Genomic DNA, 15,051 nt, shown 5'->3' on the forward strand with positions numbered 1-15,051 from the left:
CACCCCGGAGGCCTTGCACAGCAGCGGCGGCTTAATAGCCGCATACCACAGGTGGCGTCACGAACACAAAGACTTTAATATCAGCCACATATTTAACTGACACCCACCAGGGCCACGGAGCCGGGCCCAGCCACCACTGACTACCACCGGACTAGTCCGGCCCGGCACCGGGTGTCCCATAGCCCTGGGGTGGGCGAGTCAGCTGCTCTTATCTCTACTAGTCATAAATCTGTCCTTTTCTGCATTCTTGTGCATTCAAGTTGAGATTTGCCTCACATCTGCTAGAGAATTCGCTGTTACCTGTTTCCAAAGGAGGGGGTAAGCTGCATAGGGGTCTTGATGAGTCATGCATTTTTATCATTTCTATATGATACAGCACTACATACTGACGTTTTTTTCCAAAATCAAGCTTTTATCCCCTTGAAAGTCAAGGTTATTTTTTTGGACACTTTACTCAACTTGGTGCTTGAAGATTTCAATAAAAACAGACATTTTACACTCCCATCTACACAAAATAATCTAAATAAAAAAGAAAAGGTTCCCCTAAAATCATTATGCAATGATTCAGATATAGTATCTAGTAACCAACAAGGGGAATGGACTAGTCATCCAAAACAGAGATGACTGTATAAGGCTATGTGCGCATGTTGTATCTTTGTGGTGACCCCCAAAGATGCACGTTTTTGGCCCCAAAAAATGCACCATCTGAAGCTCACAGCTAGTGCCATAGAATATGACTGCCCGCTGTGAGCTCCATGCATGAGTGAAGTGAGCCACGCGGTCAGTGGTTCAGTGGTGACGTCACTCAGGTTACCCGCAGCCATGCCTGTGACAGCAATTCACCCAAGTGACTGAAGTGAGCCGTGTAGTCATGTTCTATGGCGCTTGCTGTGAGCTTCAGATGTAGCAGTGGTGGAAGCATTGTGGGACCTTGTGTGGATTACATCGGACCTGGGTGTTTTGGGGGTTAATAAAGAGGGTCCTTTTTTTGTCTTTTATTTCAAATAAAGGATTTTTTCAGTGTTTGTGTTTATTTACTTTCACTTACAGACTAGTGATGGGGTCAGTGTCTCATAGATGCCTGTTATCACTAATCGAGGACTTAGTGGCTGCTGTAGACTGCCATTAACTTCCTCAGTACCAGGGCAATCGGGAAGAGCTTGGGAAAGAGCCAGGGTTGTCACATCTAATGGATGCGACAATCTTGGGCTGTTGTTGCCTGATATTTTTAGGCTGGTGGGCGCCCAATAACCATTGGTATCCCCAGTTTGAGAATAGCAGCCCCCAGATGTAATGCTTTATCTGTGCTGGTATCATAATATGGGGAATCCTACGCCAATTTTTTAATTTATTTTACTATACGATATACGTAGATAAGCCCACTGGTGTCTGTGATTGGAAGCCTCAGACACGCTGTCACTCAGTGTGGGGGCTCGTCTGCAACCAATCACAGACACCGGTGGCTGGGGAAGCAGTGAATATGTATGAGATTAATTAGTGGCCCAGGAGGAAGAATGAGAGGCCACGGGAGCAGTGTGACAGCCGAGCCGGTGATCAGTGAATATGAAGCGCTTGCTCTTACCTTCTTTACGCTTGCTCCAACCCCCCCTCCCATCCCGGCCAGATACCAGGGATCAATCCCCTGCCAACCCTGAGTCAGCGGGTGAGTGATCTGCCAGTCCTAAGAAAGACAGGGACAAGATGTAAAAAGAATTGAAATGCTGCATCATTATGGTCACCACAAACAAGGAGCCAAAAACCCCTGCAACGTGTGGGGAAGAAAATGCGGAAAAAAACGTAGCGTGCGCACAAGACCTAAGGAAGCTCAGAATATTCCCCCCCAAACCCATACACTGAGGGATTACAACTATGGAGCCTTATCTACATTTAACACAAAATATTCTCCCCTCATAAGAAAAGAGAAAGGAATCTTAGAGAGAAGCAGCCTCCGTCCACCACATTGTATAACGACCTAGAAGACATCAGCTGCATTGATTGCAATCTACGGTAAGTGGTATTATTTCCAAAATGTCACATTCTCATTTTATATATAAAGAGGCATCAATAGCGCTATATACACCCGCCTTGTCTGACTTACGTATAACCGAATAGTGGATATTTTATGGCTCGGCATTAAATTAATTCTAGTCTCCTGTCTGCGTACAGCGTCCATTACCTCACACGGCTCCGCTCCGTACACCTCGTACACACGCGGCTCTGCTCCGTACACCTCGTACACACATGGCTCCGCTCCGTACACCTCGTACACACACGGCTCCGCTCCGTATGCTTCGTACACACACGGCTCCGCTCCGTACACCTCGTACACATGCGGCTCCGCTCCGTACACCTCGTACACACACGGCTCCGCTCCGTACGCCTCGTACACACACGGCTCCGCTCCGTACACCTCATACACACACGGCTCCGCTCCGTACACCTCGTACACACACGGCTCCGCTCCGTACACCTCGTACACACACGGCTCCGCTCCGTACACCTCGTACACACACGGCTCCGCTTCGTACACCTCGTACACACACGGCTCCGCTTCGTACACCTCGTACACACTCGACTCCGCTCCGTACTCCTCGTACACACACGGCTCTGCTCCGTACACCTCGTACACACACGGCTCTGCTCCGTACTCCTCGTACACACACGGCTCTGCTCCGTACACCTCGTACACACACGGCTCTGCTCCGTACACCTCGTACACACACGGCTCTGCTCCGTACACCTCGTACACACACGACTCCGCTCCGTACTCCTCGTACACACACGACTCCGCTCCGTACTCCTCGTACACACACGGCTCAGCGCCGTACACCTCGTACACACACGGCTCTGCTCCGTACACCTCGTACACACACGGCTCTGCTCCGTACACCTCGTACACACACGGCTCCGCTCCGTACACCTCGTACACACACGGCTTCGCTCCGTACACCTCGTACACACTCGGCTCCGCTCCGTACATCGTACATACTCGGCTCCGCTCCGTACACCTCGTACACACACGGCTCCGCTCCGTACACCTCGTACACACTCGGCTCCGCTCCGTACACCTCGTACACACGCGGCTCCGCTCCGTACACCTCGTACACACGCGGCTCCGCTCCGTACACCTCGTACACACGCGGCTCCGCTCCGTACACCCCGTACACACGCGGCTCCGCTCCGTACACCTCGTACACACACGGCTCTGCTCTGTACACCTCGTACACACATGGCTCTGCTCTGTACACCTCGTACACACACGGCTCTGCTCCGTACACCTCGTACACACACGGCTCCGCTCCGTACACCTCGTACACACACGGCTCTGCTCTGTACACCTCGTACACACATGGCTCCGCTCCGTACACCTCGTACACACGCGGCTCCGCTCCGTACACCTCGTACACACACGGCTCCGCTTCGTACACCTCGTACACACACGGCTCCGCTCCGTACACCTCGTACACACACGTCTCTGCTCCATACATCTCGTACACACACTGCTCTGCTCCATACACCTCGTACACACACGGCTCCGCTCCGTACACCTCGTACACACACGTCTCTGCTCCGTACACCTCGCACACACATGGCTCCGCCTCGTACACCTCGTACACACATGGCTCCGCTTCGTACACCTCGTACACACACGGCTCCGCTCCGTACACCTCGTACACACACGGCTCCGCTCCGTACACCTTGTACACACACGGCTCTGCTCCGTACACCTCGTACACACACGGCTCCGCTCCGTACACCTCGTACACACACGGCTCCGCTCCGTACACCTCGTACACACACGGCTCTGCTCCGTACACCTCGTACACACGCGGCTCCGCTCCGTATGCCTCGTACACACACGGCTTCGCTCCGTACACCTCGTACACACGCGGCTCCGCTCCGTACGCCTTGTACACACACACGGCTCTGCTCCGTACGCCTTGTACACACACACGGCTCTGCTCCGTTCGCCTCGTACACACACTGCTCTGCGCCGTACGCCTCGTACACACGCGACTCCGCTCCGTACACCTCGTACACACACTGCTCCGCTCCGTACACCTCGTACACACGCGGCTCTGCTCCGTACACCTCGTACACACACTGCTCCGCTCCGTACACCTCGTACGCACACGGCTCTGCTCCGTACACCTCGTACACACACGGCTCCGCTCCGTACACCTCGTACACACGCGGCTCTGCTCCGTACATCTCGTACACACACGGCTCCGCTCCGTACACACACGGCTCTGCTACATCCACACTGTAAACCCCTCCTGACCCCACACATAAACTTCCCCTCATCCAGCACCATGACACCCAGCACAGCAGAGTCCTGCATACACTGAGGAGCTGACCATGTGACCCTGACTCCTCCCCTCCATGTGACATCATCACAGGTCCTGTAAGCACAGAGCAGCCATATATCTAGTGTGCGGCTCTGCAGGTGGAGGTAGGTGCAGGTTATTATATATCTAGTGTGCGGCTCTGCAGGTGGAGGTAGGTGCAGGGTATTATATATCTAGTGTGCGGCTCTGCAGGTGGAGGTAGGTGCAGGGTATTATATATCTAGTGTGTGGCTCTGCAGGTGGAGGTAGGTGCAGGGTATTATATATCTAGTGTGCGGCTCTGCAGGTGGAGGTAGGTGCAGGGTATTATATATCTAGTGTGCGGCTCTGCAGGTGGAGGTAGGTGCAGGGTATTATATATCTAGTGTGCGGCTCTGCAGGTGGAGGTAGGTGCAGGGTATTATATATCTAGTGTGTGGCTCTGCAGGTGGAGGTAGGTGCAGGGTATTATATATCTAGTGTGCGGCTCTGCAGGTGGAGGTAGGTGCAGGGTATTATATATCTAGTGTGCGGCTCTGCAGGTGGAGGTAGGTGCAGGGTATTATATATCTAGTGTGCGGCTCTGCAGGTGGAGGTAGGTGCAGGGTATTATATATCTAGTGTGCGGCTCTGCAGGTGGAGGTAGGTGCAGGGTATTATATATCTAGTGTGCGGCTCTGCAGGTGGAGGTAGGTGCAGGGTATTATATATCTAGTGTGCGGCTCTGCAGGTGGAGGTAGGTGCAGGGTATTATATATCTAGTGTGCGGCTCTGCAGGTGGAGGTAGGTGCAGGGTATTATATATCTAGTGTGCGGCTCTGCAGGAGGAGGTAGGTGCAGGGTATTATATATCTAGTGTGCGGCTCTGCAGGTGGAGGTAGGTGCAGGGTATTATATATCTAGTGTGCGGCTCTGCAGGTGGAGGTAGGTGCAGGGTATTATATATCTAGTGTGCGGCTCTGCAGGTGGAGGTAGGTGCAGGGTATTATATATCTAGTGTGCGGCTCTGCAGGTGGAGGTAGGTGCAGGGTATTATATATCTAGTGTGCGGCTCTGCAGGTGGAGGTAGGTGCAGGGTATTATATATCTAGTGTGCGGCTCTGCAGGTGGAGGTAGGTGCAGGGTATTATATATCTGGTGTGCGGCTCTGCAGGTGGAGGTAGGTGCAGGTATTATATATCTAGTGTGCGGCTCTGCAGGTGGAGGTAGGTGCAGGGTATTATATATCTAGTGTGCGGCTCTGCAGGTGGAGGTAGGTGCAGGGTATTATATATCTAGTGTGCGGCTCTGCAGGAGGAGGTAGGTGCAGGGTATTATATATCTAGTGTGCGGCTCTGCAGGAGGAGGTAGGTGCAGGGTATTATATATCTAGTGTGCGGCTCTGCAGGTGGAGGTAGGTGCAGGGTATTATATATCTAGTGTGCGGCTCTGCAGGTGGAGGTAGGTGCAGGGTATTATATATCTAGTGTGCGGCTCTGCAGGTGGAGGTAGGTGCAGGGTATTATATATCTAGTGTGCGGCTCTGCAGGTGGAGGTAGGTGCAGGGTATTATATATCTAGTGTGCGGCTCTGCAGGAGGAGGTAGGTGCAGGGTATTATATATCTAGTGTGCGGCTCTGCAGGAGGAGGTAGGTGCAGGGTATTATATATCTAGTGTGCGGCTCTGCAGGTGGAGGTAGGCGCAGGGTATTATATATCTAGTGTGCGGCTCTGCAGGTGGAGGTAGGCGCAGGGTATTATATATCTAGTGTGCGGCTCTGCAGGTGGAGGTAGGTGCAGGGTATTATATATCTAGTGTGCGGCTCTGCAGGTGGAGGTAGGTGCAGGGTATTATATATCTAGTGTGCGGCTCTGCAGGTGGAGGTAGGTGCAGGGTATTATATATCTAGTGTGCGGCTCTGCAGGTGGAGGTAGGTGCAGGGTATTATATATCTAGTGTGCGGCTCTGCAGGTGGAGGTAGGTGCAGGGTATTATATATCTAGTGTGCGGCTCTGCAGGTGGAGGTAGGTGGAGGGTATTATATATCTAGTGTGCGGCTCTGCAGGAGGAGGTAGGTGCAGGGTATTATATATCTAGTGTGCGGCTCTGCAGGTGGAGGTAGGTGCAGGGTATTATATATCTAGTGTGCGGCTCTGCAGGTGGAGGTAGGTGCAGGGTATTATATATCTAGTGTCCGGCTCTGCAGGTGGAGGTAGGTGCAGGGTATTATATATCTAGTGTGCGGCTCTGCAGGTGGAGGTAGGTGCAGGGTATTATATATCTAGTGTGCGGCTCTGCAGGAGGAGGTAGGTGCAGGGTATTATATATCTAGTGTGCGGCTCTGCAGGTGGAGGTAGGTGCAGGGTATTATATATCTAGTGTGCGGCTCTGCAGGTGGAGGTAGGTGCAGGGTATTATATATCTAGTGTGCGGCTCTGCAGGTGGAGGTAGGTGCAGGGTATTATATATCTAGTGTGCGGCTCTGCAGGTGGAGGTAGGTGCAGGGTATTATATATCTAGTGTGCGGCTCTGCAGGTGGAGGTAGGTGCAGGGTATTATATATCTAGTGTGCGGCTCTGCAGGTGGAGGTAGGTGCAGGGTATTATATATCTAGTGTGCGGCTCTGCAGGTGGAGGTAGGTGCAGGGTATTATATATCTAGTGTGCGGCTCTGCAGGTGGAGGTAGGTGCAGGGTCTCTATTATTTTAGGGTCATCATTATCATTAACCCCCTCATTTTCAACTTTAACCAGTTCAGGACCAGTTTCCCGCTATTCGTGACCGACTCATTTACAATCAGTTTAACCCCTTAAGGACGGAGCCAGTTTTGTACTTTATGACTCGGCCATTTTATACAATTCTGACCAGTGTCACTTTGACAGGTTTTGAGAATTAACGCCAAAAAGTGGACCCCACGGTTTATTACCCACTTTCTTATGAGCGCATTGATACCCCACATGTGGTCAGAAACGTCTGTTTGTACAAATGGGAGGAGCCGAAACAGAAGGAGCAATATTTGAATTTTGGAAAGGAAATTTGGCTGAAATAGATTGCGAGCCCCATGTAGCATTTGTAGGGCCCCTAAGGTACCTAAACAGCAGAAACCCCCACAAGTGACCCCAGTTTAGAAACTAGACCCCTCAAGGATTTTATCTAGATGTTTGGTAAACACCTGGAAACCCCGGAGGCTTCACAGAATTTTATAATATTGAGCCGTGAAAATAAAAAAATACATTGTTACCACAAAATAATAATAATATAATAATAAAGTTTATTTATATAGCGCCAACATATTCCGCAGCACTTTACAATCCGGCGGGGGTTGTATAGACAAATACAAAACAAAATGGCACATAATTCAACAGCTACAGTAGGAATGAGGGCTCTGCTCGAAAGCTTACAATCTATGGGGAAGAAGGGGGACACAAAAGGTGAAGCACACTTGTAGATCTTGTAGATCAAAATTGTTACTTTAACCAGGTAGCTTTTATTCACAAGGGTCACAGGAAAAAATGCACCATAAAATTTATTGTGCAGATTCTCCTGAGTACACAGATACCTCATGTGGTGGAAATCAACTGTTTGTGCGCATGGCAGGGCAGAAGGGAAGGAGCGCCATTTGACTGTAAAATTAGCTGGAATCATTAGCGAATGCCATGTCGCGTTTAGAGAGGCCCTAAGGTGCCTAAACAGTGGCGCTCCCCCACAAGTGACCTCATTCTGGAACTAGACCCATCAAGAATTTTAGCCAGGGGTATATTGAGCATTTTGAACCCACAGGTACCTCACAGAATTTGATAACCTTAGGTTGTCATATTGAAAATCTTCATTCTTTTAACAAAAATGTTGCTTTAGCACCAAATTTCTCACTTTTTAAAGAGGAAACACCAAAAGTGTACACCACAGTTTGTTAACCAAATTTGTATCAGCTCATTGATACCCCACATGTGGCCAAAAATCTCTGTTTGGACAAACGGGATGGCTCAGAACGGAAGGAACACCATGTGAATTTTGGAAAAGTTGAAATAAAGGGCGGGCACCATGTCGCATTTGCAGGGCCCCTAAAGTACCTATACAGCAGAAACCCCCACAAGTGACCCCATTTTTGACACTACACCACTCAAGAATTTTATCCAGGGTTACAGTGAGCATTTTGACTTCACAGGTAGTTCACAAAAATGTTGCTGTAGTGCCAAACTCACTTTTAGGCTATGTGCCCACAATCCGGCAACACTGCGTCTAGGACGCAGTGTCAGCCCTTCTGCGCAGATGCCAGTGTTGTCCACAAGAGAATGCAGCTGCCCGTGCCCACGATCCAGGTTCAGACCGCTGCAGACTTTATTCCCCCTGCGAAGAACATTCTCATCTCCACAGCATAAACTGATATCCTGCGTCTCAGGAAGCCACGCCGCTGGTCAGTTTATGCTGCAGAGAAAAGAAGCACAGCGGGCAGGAGATTTCTAAACATCCCGCTACTGCGCTTCTACTGCACAACATGGCAGTCAAAACACTCTGCGTCCAAACCACTGCAAATCCTGATCATAGGCACACAGCCTAATAAGCTAGGATAGATAGATGGCTAGATAAATAGATGTCAAACACATATATACAGTAATGTCCCACCCCCCTGCATATTCTAAGCTGGCATCATTTATTAACTTTCATGTGGCACTAAAGGGTGTTTAACCTTGTATTTAGCCCAAATAAAGATGAAATTAAATAAATAATTAAAAAAACAAACAAAAAAAAAAGAGCTGGGGTAAACGGCTGCAGACCACAGCTGGAAGCTTCACTTTGGCTGTTATTCCAAAATGAAGGTCTCCCCATGCTGTTTTGTTTTTTTTTTTAATTTATAAGTAATTAAAAAAAAAGTGGGTTCCCCCCAAAATTGGATTTCCAGCCAAGGTAAAGTGGACAGCTGTGGTCTGGTATCCTCAGGGTGGAAAGAACAATGGTTATTTGGCCCTTCCCAGCCTAAAAATAGCAGGCCACAGCTGCCTAGCAGTGGCGCATCCATTAGATGCGCTAATCCTGGCGCTTCGCTCTGGCTCTTCTCATTGCCCTGGTGCGGTGGCAAATGGGGTAATAAATGGGGTTGTTGGGGTTAGGGTTTACGGCGTCTATCAGATATCTGACATCACTAACCCAGTCAGTAATAAAAAAAAGACAAAAAAATGTATTTTAAAAAACACTCCCCAACACATTCCCCCTTTCACCAATTGATTGAAAAGAAAAAAAAATCTGGTCCGCCGTAATCTATTTTAAAGGTCCCACGATGACTATGGACCTTCAGGAATATGGAGGGCATGCTCAGAGAATGTATCCCCCACTTTCTGGAAGTGCAAACCCTCCATGTGAGGAGTGTGGGTGCAGTGATACTGCACTCACACTGCATGGGTCCACAGCACGGCAGTGTGAGCTGCAGTAAGCTCAGTGTCACTACTAGCAAGGAGCCATCTGAGAGCTACTCTGCACATGTGGCCAGGATCTTCTGAGAAGGAAGAGGAGGGATCGTGGGGGATTGTCACTACAGGAGGTAACGGTAGACCGGGGATTGATGGGGTGACCTGGCTGGACCTGAGGAGAACTTTGATGTCGCATCTGACATGTCAGATACGACAGAACTCAGAGGAGGAGGATGAGCGAAGCGTGCGTGCCAGCCATTTTAGATGATTGGGTAGGGCGTGGGACTGGGGGGGCACTTTGGCCAGATGGGAGATAAATCATTTTTTTCAGCCCGAATCGTGATTCCAGGGTCTGAGCTACCCTCGGTAGCTAAAACCACAGAAATTTTGCAATGCTGGGGGGCGGTATACAGTTTATTTTTTTTATTGCTTGCCAGCAGCAGCGGTAGGGGATTAACACTATGACCACTAGGACATAATTTTATTGCCCGCGGTCATTAAGAGGTTAAAGTCTACGAGCTCCGAAACCAGTTTAGAATATCTAACATTTTTTATTTACATAATTTTTCCAGTTTAGGAGTGAAATATAACGTGGCTGTGCCGCCCCCACGCCAGCAGCCGGCGCTGCTCGGATCTGGACCTACGGTGCAGCTCGAGGGGTGCTCCGGACCCGGGGGTCGCGCGGACACGTCGAATAAAAGGGGGTGTAAATATACGGAATTTTTGATAAAGTGTCTGTGACGCCACCCACGGTGTATGGTGAGTTGTACACCACCGCTGCTATTATGGGATACCCGGGTGAGATGTAATGGCAGCCTGATGTTAACCCCTCCGTGGATAGGGATGGATGCCCCGGGACCCGATGTTATGTAAAGTTGCAGGTTTCACACACTCACAGTTCAGTTGTCCTGGACGAGGTTGTATGGCAATATGGAGACAATAAAGACAGCGTTCTTTGGTAAACCAAGGTGGTGGTGGCCGACCTCCGATCACGGGTGTATCTGGTCCCACACCCGGGCTAGTAGTCAGTACCCCTCTCCTCTGCACTGTGTGTTTGCTGTTAGCTAGACTTCCTGGTATGTAACGCGGGAGTCCGCTCCCGGTCTTTCTGTTGGGAGCCGTGCCCGTCGACGCTGACCCGTGGGATCTCCTGGGCCCTGGCGGATGCCCTATCCCTCTCATTGGGTGGTTGTCACTTTTCGGACTTAAGGTGGGACAGAACCTAAAATCCTGTCCTCAATCGGTAAATTAGCTTAGCCGCTGGTTTCGGTCCTGGCTTCAGGGTCCGAGTACCCCCTTGTGCATGGTTTCCGGGTCGGTTCTCCGGTGTCGGTACCGGCGGGCCACTATCCTGTCCTGGTCCACCTCGGATCTCTGGTAGCCGTCTTCCCGTCTCCTGCTGGCACTGGCTACTGTCTGCCACCTAGCCAAGGTACCAGGGCTCCAACCCCGTCACCTGTCCACTGGACCTCGGCTGGACTTGAACTACAGACTAATAAATGACTGTTTACCCGCCCCGGGTTCTCTAGACCCCTAGCTGGGCGTTCCCTTCTGCCTGGTCCCGCCCACTGGTGTGTCTATCCTACCCTAAGGGGGGTGACTAAGGTTTCAGGTCGGCTGCTTTAAACCTGTGTGGGAATAGTGTTTGTGTGGGGGCCTATCTGTGTGACTACCTGGTTTTGCCAGGGCGTCACATGGCCACATTTTGTAATGGGGTTAATTTCCCCATTTTGCTGCCTTTATAGAAGAAATGGGTGGTAAATTGTGCGTCAGCGAGTGCACAGATCCGTACGCCATGTGTGGCCCCTCTTCTTCCGTTAAAAAAAGAATACATTTGTGAGGAAAGAGTTAACCTTTTTCACTGGCTTAGAAAAATAATAGAAATTCATTCTCCCTGGCAAGACCAAACCAGACTTATTTACGTAATAAACTATGAGACCAACCTCAAGGACGCAGAATGTTTTGACTTAGAAACGACTGACAAACATCTTGTTATGGGAAGAAGAACAGAAGAACGTTATAGATTGTTATGGGAGTATAAGTCATTATGTTAATTTCTCTTGCTGGGAATATGTAATCCACGCCTTAATGAATGTAGATTAATGAATATGTACGTTGCATAGTTATGCCCTAATCAACTTTGTATAACCTTGTAATGTAAACAAAATAATACACTTTCTATTCGGAGCCACACATCTCCAGTCTTATGTGTATAACAGCGTCTGCTTGTTTTCATTGAGCTGGAATAGCCGAGGGGGGGGGTCACCGGTACCCTCTCTGCATTCGGACATCGCTGGCAACAGCTGTGACCGTTAGGTCAACCTAACACATTGAATCCTTATTCCATTGCCCTGTTCTTAACCAACAAACTTGGAAATTATTTGTTTTTGCACTTTTGTATCTTCCTACTCTTATTCTGGGAGCAATTACTCTTTTTTTTTTCCGTTCAGATAATGTGCTACTTTTACAGTTGTACTATTTACATAGCACATTTCATGTTGAATATTTTTTAGTACCCAAATGATATCTCACCTCCCTTATCTCCATTAATTTTACATATCAGCTTATCTCCTTCCCATTCAGGTCCTTATAATATCTGATCCTCTCAGTGGAGATCTTCTATATAAGAGAATTCTCCTGATTGCCCCGTGAAGGATGGATATGGACAGGGACAAGATGGCGGAGAGGATATTACACCTCACCCTAGAGATCCTCTTCCGGCTTACTGGAGAGGTGAGAGATTCTGATGACGTCACGTTACATCATTCTTATCTATGGGAATAACAGATGGACAGAACTGGAGAGGTGAGGACTCTGGAAATGTCTGGAGTGAGATTTCTTACTGTGTCTCTCCATAACCAGGATTACACAGTAGTGAAGAAGACCTCTAGTGAGCGCTGTCAGGCCCCTGTGTCTGAGGGATGGGGAAGACCCCTGAGCCCAATCAGGAGGCCTCCACCTCACCCCCCGATACATGAGGACATCAATGACCAGAAGATACTAGAACTCACCTACAAGATGATTGAGCTGCTGACTGGAGAGGTGACACTCCTGGGAATGCTGGGACATTATACAGTAACGCTATGAAGGGATTGGGGGTGATGGTATCATTGTATGTGTCAGGTTCCTATAAGGTGTCAGGACGTCACCGTCTATTTCTCCATGGAGGAGTGGGAGTATTTAGAAGGACACAAAGATCTGTACAAGGACGTCATGATGGAGGATCCCCGGCCCCTCACATCACCAGGTAATAGACAGGACTAAATACACACGGCCTATAATTATCTGTATGTAAGGAATGAATTCAGCCCCTGTATGTGTCTCCTCCAGGTCTATCCAGTAAGAGGACAACACCAGAGAGATGTCCCCGTCCTCTTCTCCCACAGGACTGTAAACAAGAAGATCCCGATGTTCATCAGGATGTGTTTCCTCCAGTTCTATCCAGTAAGAGATATCTACTCATGTACTTTCTGCACTAATTTGCGTGTTACATTTTTAGGCTTTCTGCTGTGTTTTTTTTTCAGCTGTATTATCTTTGCTTCTGCTTCTTCTGCTGTTTGTTTCTATTGCCTCCTCTCTGTTGTTATGAAGGCAACTCAAAGACCTGCAGAGGGTTCATGAATACCCTGTTTCCCTGAAAATATGACCTAGTTACAGTCAGGGCCAGCATTGGGAGGAGTCAAACTGCACTATTTATTTCTCAGGAACTGAACAGGACACAGGCTGGCATACAGGGCTGGTATTAGGGGAAAGGGAGAGCAAACAGGGCAATTACACAGGCCCCCATTCTCCTAGCGGCTGCAGTGTTTATATGCCGTCATGTGACCAAAGAAAAAGGGGAGAAAGAGGCCTCAATAGAAATAAGTGCACCCCAATATATAAACAAGGTATATACATTTTATTATGTCCGGAACATACAAAACACAGACGATTAAAATCATTTAAGAACAAAACAGCCATCTGTCCCATACACTACATATAATTCTGTGATATATATATCATTTTAAATATATGGTCCCCAGGGAAAATATATACAAATATGGCAAAAATAGAAAAAACCTCTATAAAGCAGCGGTACAGTGAAAGGAGAAAAATAGTAGCATATATGGTGGATATAGTCTATTGCAAAACATAATAATAAGGATACAGGATAACCTCAAGAAGTGGTATAGTGAAAAGATGACAAATGGCTAAACCTGTGATGAATATATCCTATATTAGAATTCACCCACAGGACACAACAATGTCACAATATAACACCATAACAGAATAATGTAAAGGATGACCCCTGTGGAGTGGCCATACAAAATACAAGAAGTAGTTACATCTGTAATGGCCTATTTCCAAGACTACAATCAAGGTACACAATGTCACAATTGGTCTCCAGACATGTATTATAAAGAGTAGCCTCTATAATAATCCATTACCGAAAACTGATTATAAAGACCCTATGGGAAAAATGAATGACATGGATAACCAGAAGACAATACCCTATTAAAAAAGAAAAAGCCTTTAGCCACACATTGAATGAGTAATTGAAAAATCAGTACTGTGCAAGGGAGAATATAAATCCCTGGCTTCTACAATACCATGTCTGGACCCTGGTAACCACTGCAAGAAAAATATGGGGACCCAAGGTAAGAGGGACAGTCAGGCTGTCTGCCCGACGCGTGTTGCCGCCTATTGCGGCTTCATCAGGGGCAAGTGACACATAACATCAACCGGACAATTAATAAAGCTAATGTGATTACCGTAAATTGGTATCTGGTGGATGTGCAGCTCCACACGTGGAGAGGGAGGTGGGCCCGCCATGATCTGCATGCGGTCAAGCAGCACGGAGGAAGTGAGGAGGTCACATGGTTCCTGTTCGGTCACCATGGAAACCAAGTACACAGATCATGCCATCATAGACAGACCAAATAATGATGAACTTTCTCATCCTGCATATCTGCAAGCCTGACAATAATGTGTGTGTATATATATATATATATCTCCAGAGGTACAGAAGACTCAGTTTGCAAAGATAATACGGCTAAGTAAACATGGTCACTTTAATAAAAAATCTTTCTGGAAAAAGAAATGACATTGCTATGGTTCAAAAAGAGGGGTACATATACATGCGCTCTGATGGCCACCATTTTGTTATTAGCAGTATCCAATAACTCATTGAAAAATAAAACCAATGTGCATATGAATGCTGAAATAACAATAGAAAAGGGCAACAAAGTGGAATATATGCAACAAAATAATAACTGCTGATCCACAACCTATGTAATATGGAAGCACATATGCTATCTGTAAATTATGCATGTGCACACATATAGATTACACATCAGAGG

The 15,051-nt window shown here is 48.2% G+C and overlaps 1 protein-coding gene across 1 annotated transcript in view; it reads left to right on the plus strand.

The window, feature by feature from the left end:
* The first annotated feature begins 12,578 nt into the window (after positions 1 to 12,578).
* The window catches only part of LOC142259340 (uncharacterized), a 188,247-nt gene continuing 185,774 nt past the window's right edge, over positions 12,579 to 15,051 (plus strand). Inside the window, 3 exon segments of the mRNA XM_075331804.1 lie at positions 12,579 to 12,754; positions 12,836 to 12,959; positions 13,043 to 13,156. Coding sequence (XP_075187919.1) covers positions 12,731 to 12,754; positions 12,836 to 12,959; positions 13,043 to 13,156 — 262 coding nt within the window. The 5' untranslated portion in view covers positions 12,579 to 12,730.

The sequence above is a fragment of the Anomaloglossus baeobatrachus genome (genome assembly GCF_048569485.1).
Source record: "Anomaloglossus baeobatrachus isolate aAnoBae1 chromosome 5 unlocalized genomic scaffold, aAnoBae1.hap1 SUPER_5_unloc_9, whole genome shotgun sequence".
Classification (NCBI taxonomy): Eukaryota; Metazoa; Chordata; class Amphibia; order Anura; family Aromobatidae; genus Anomaloglossus; species Anomaloglossus baeobatrachus.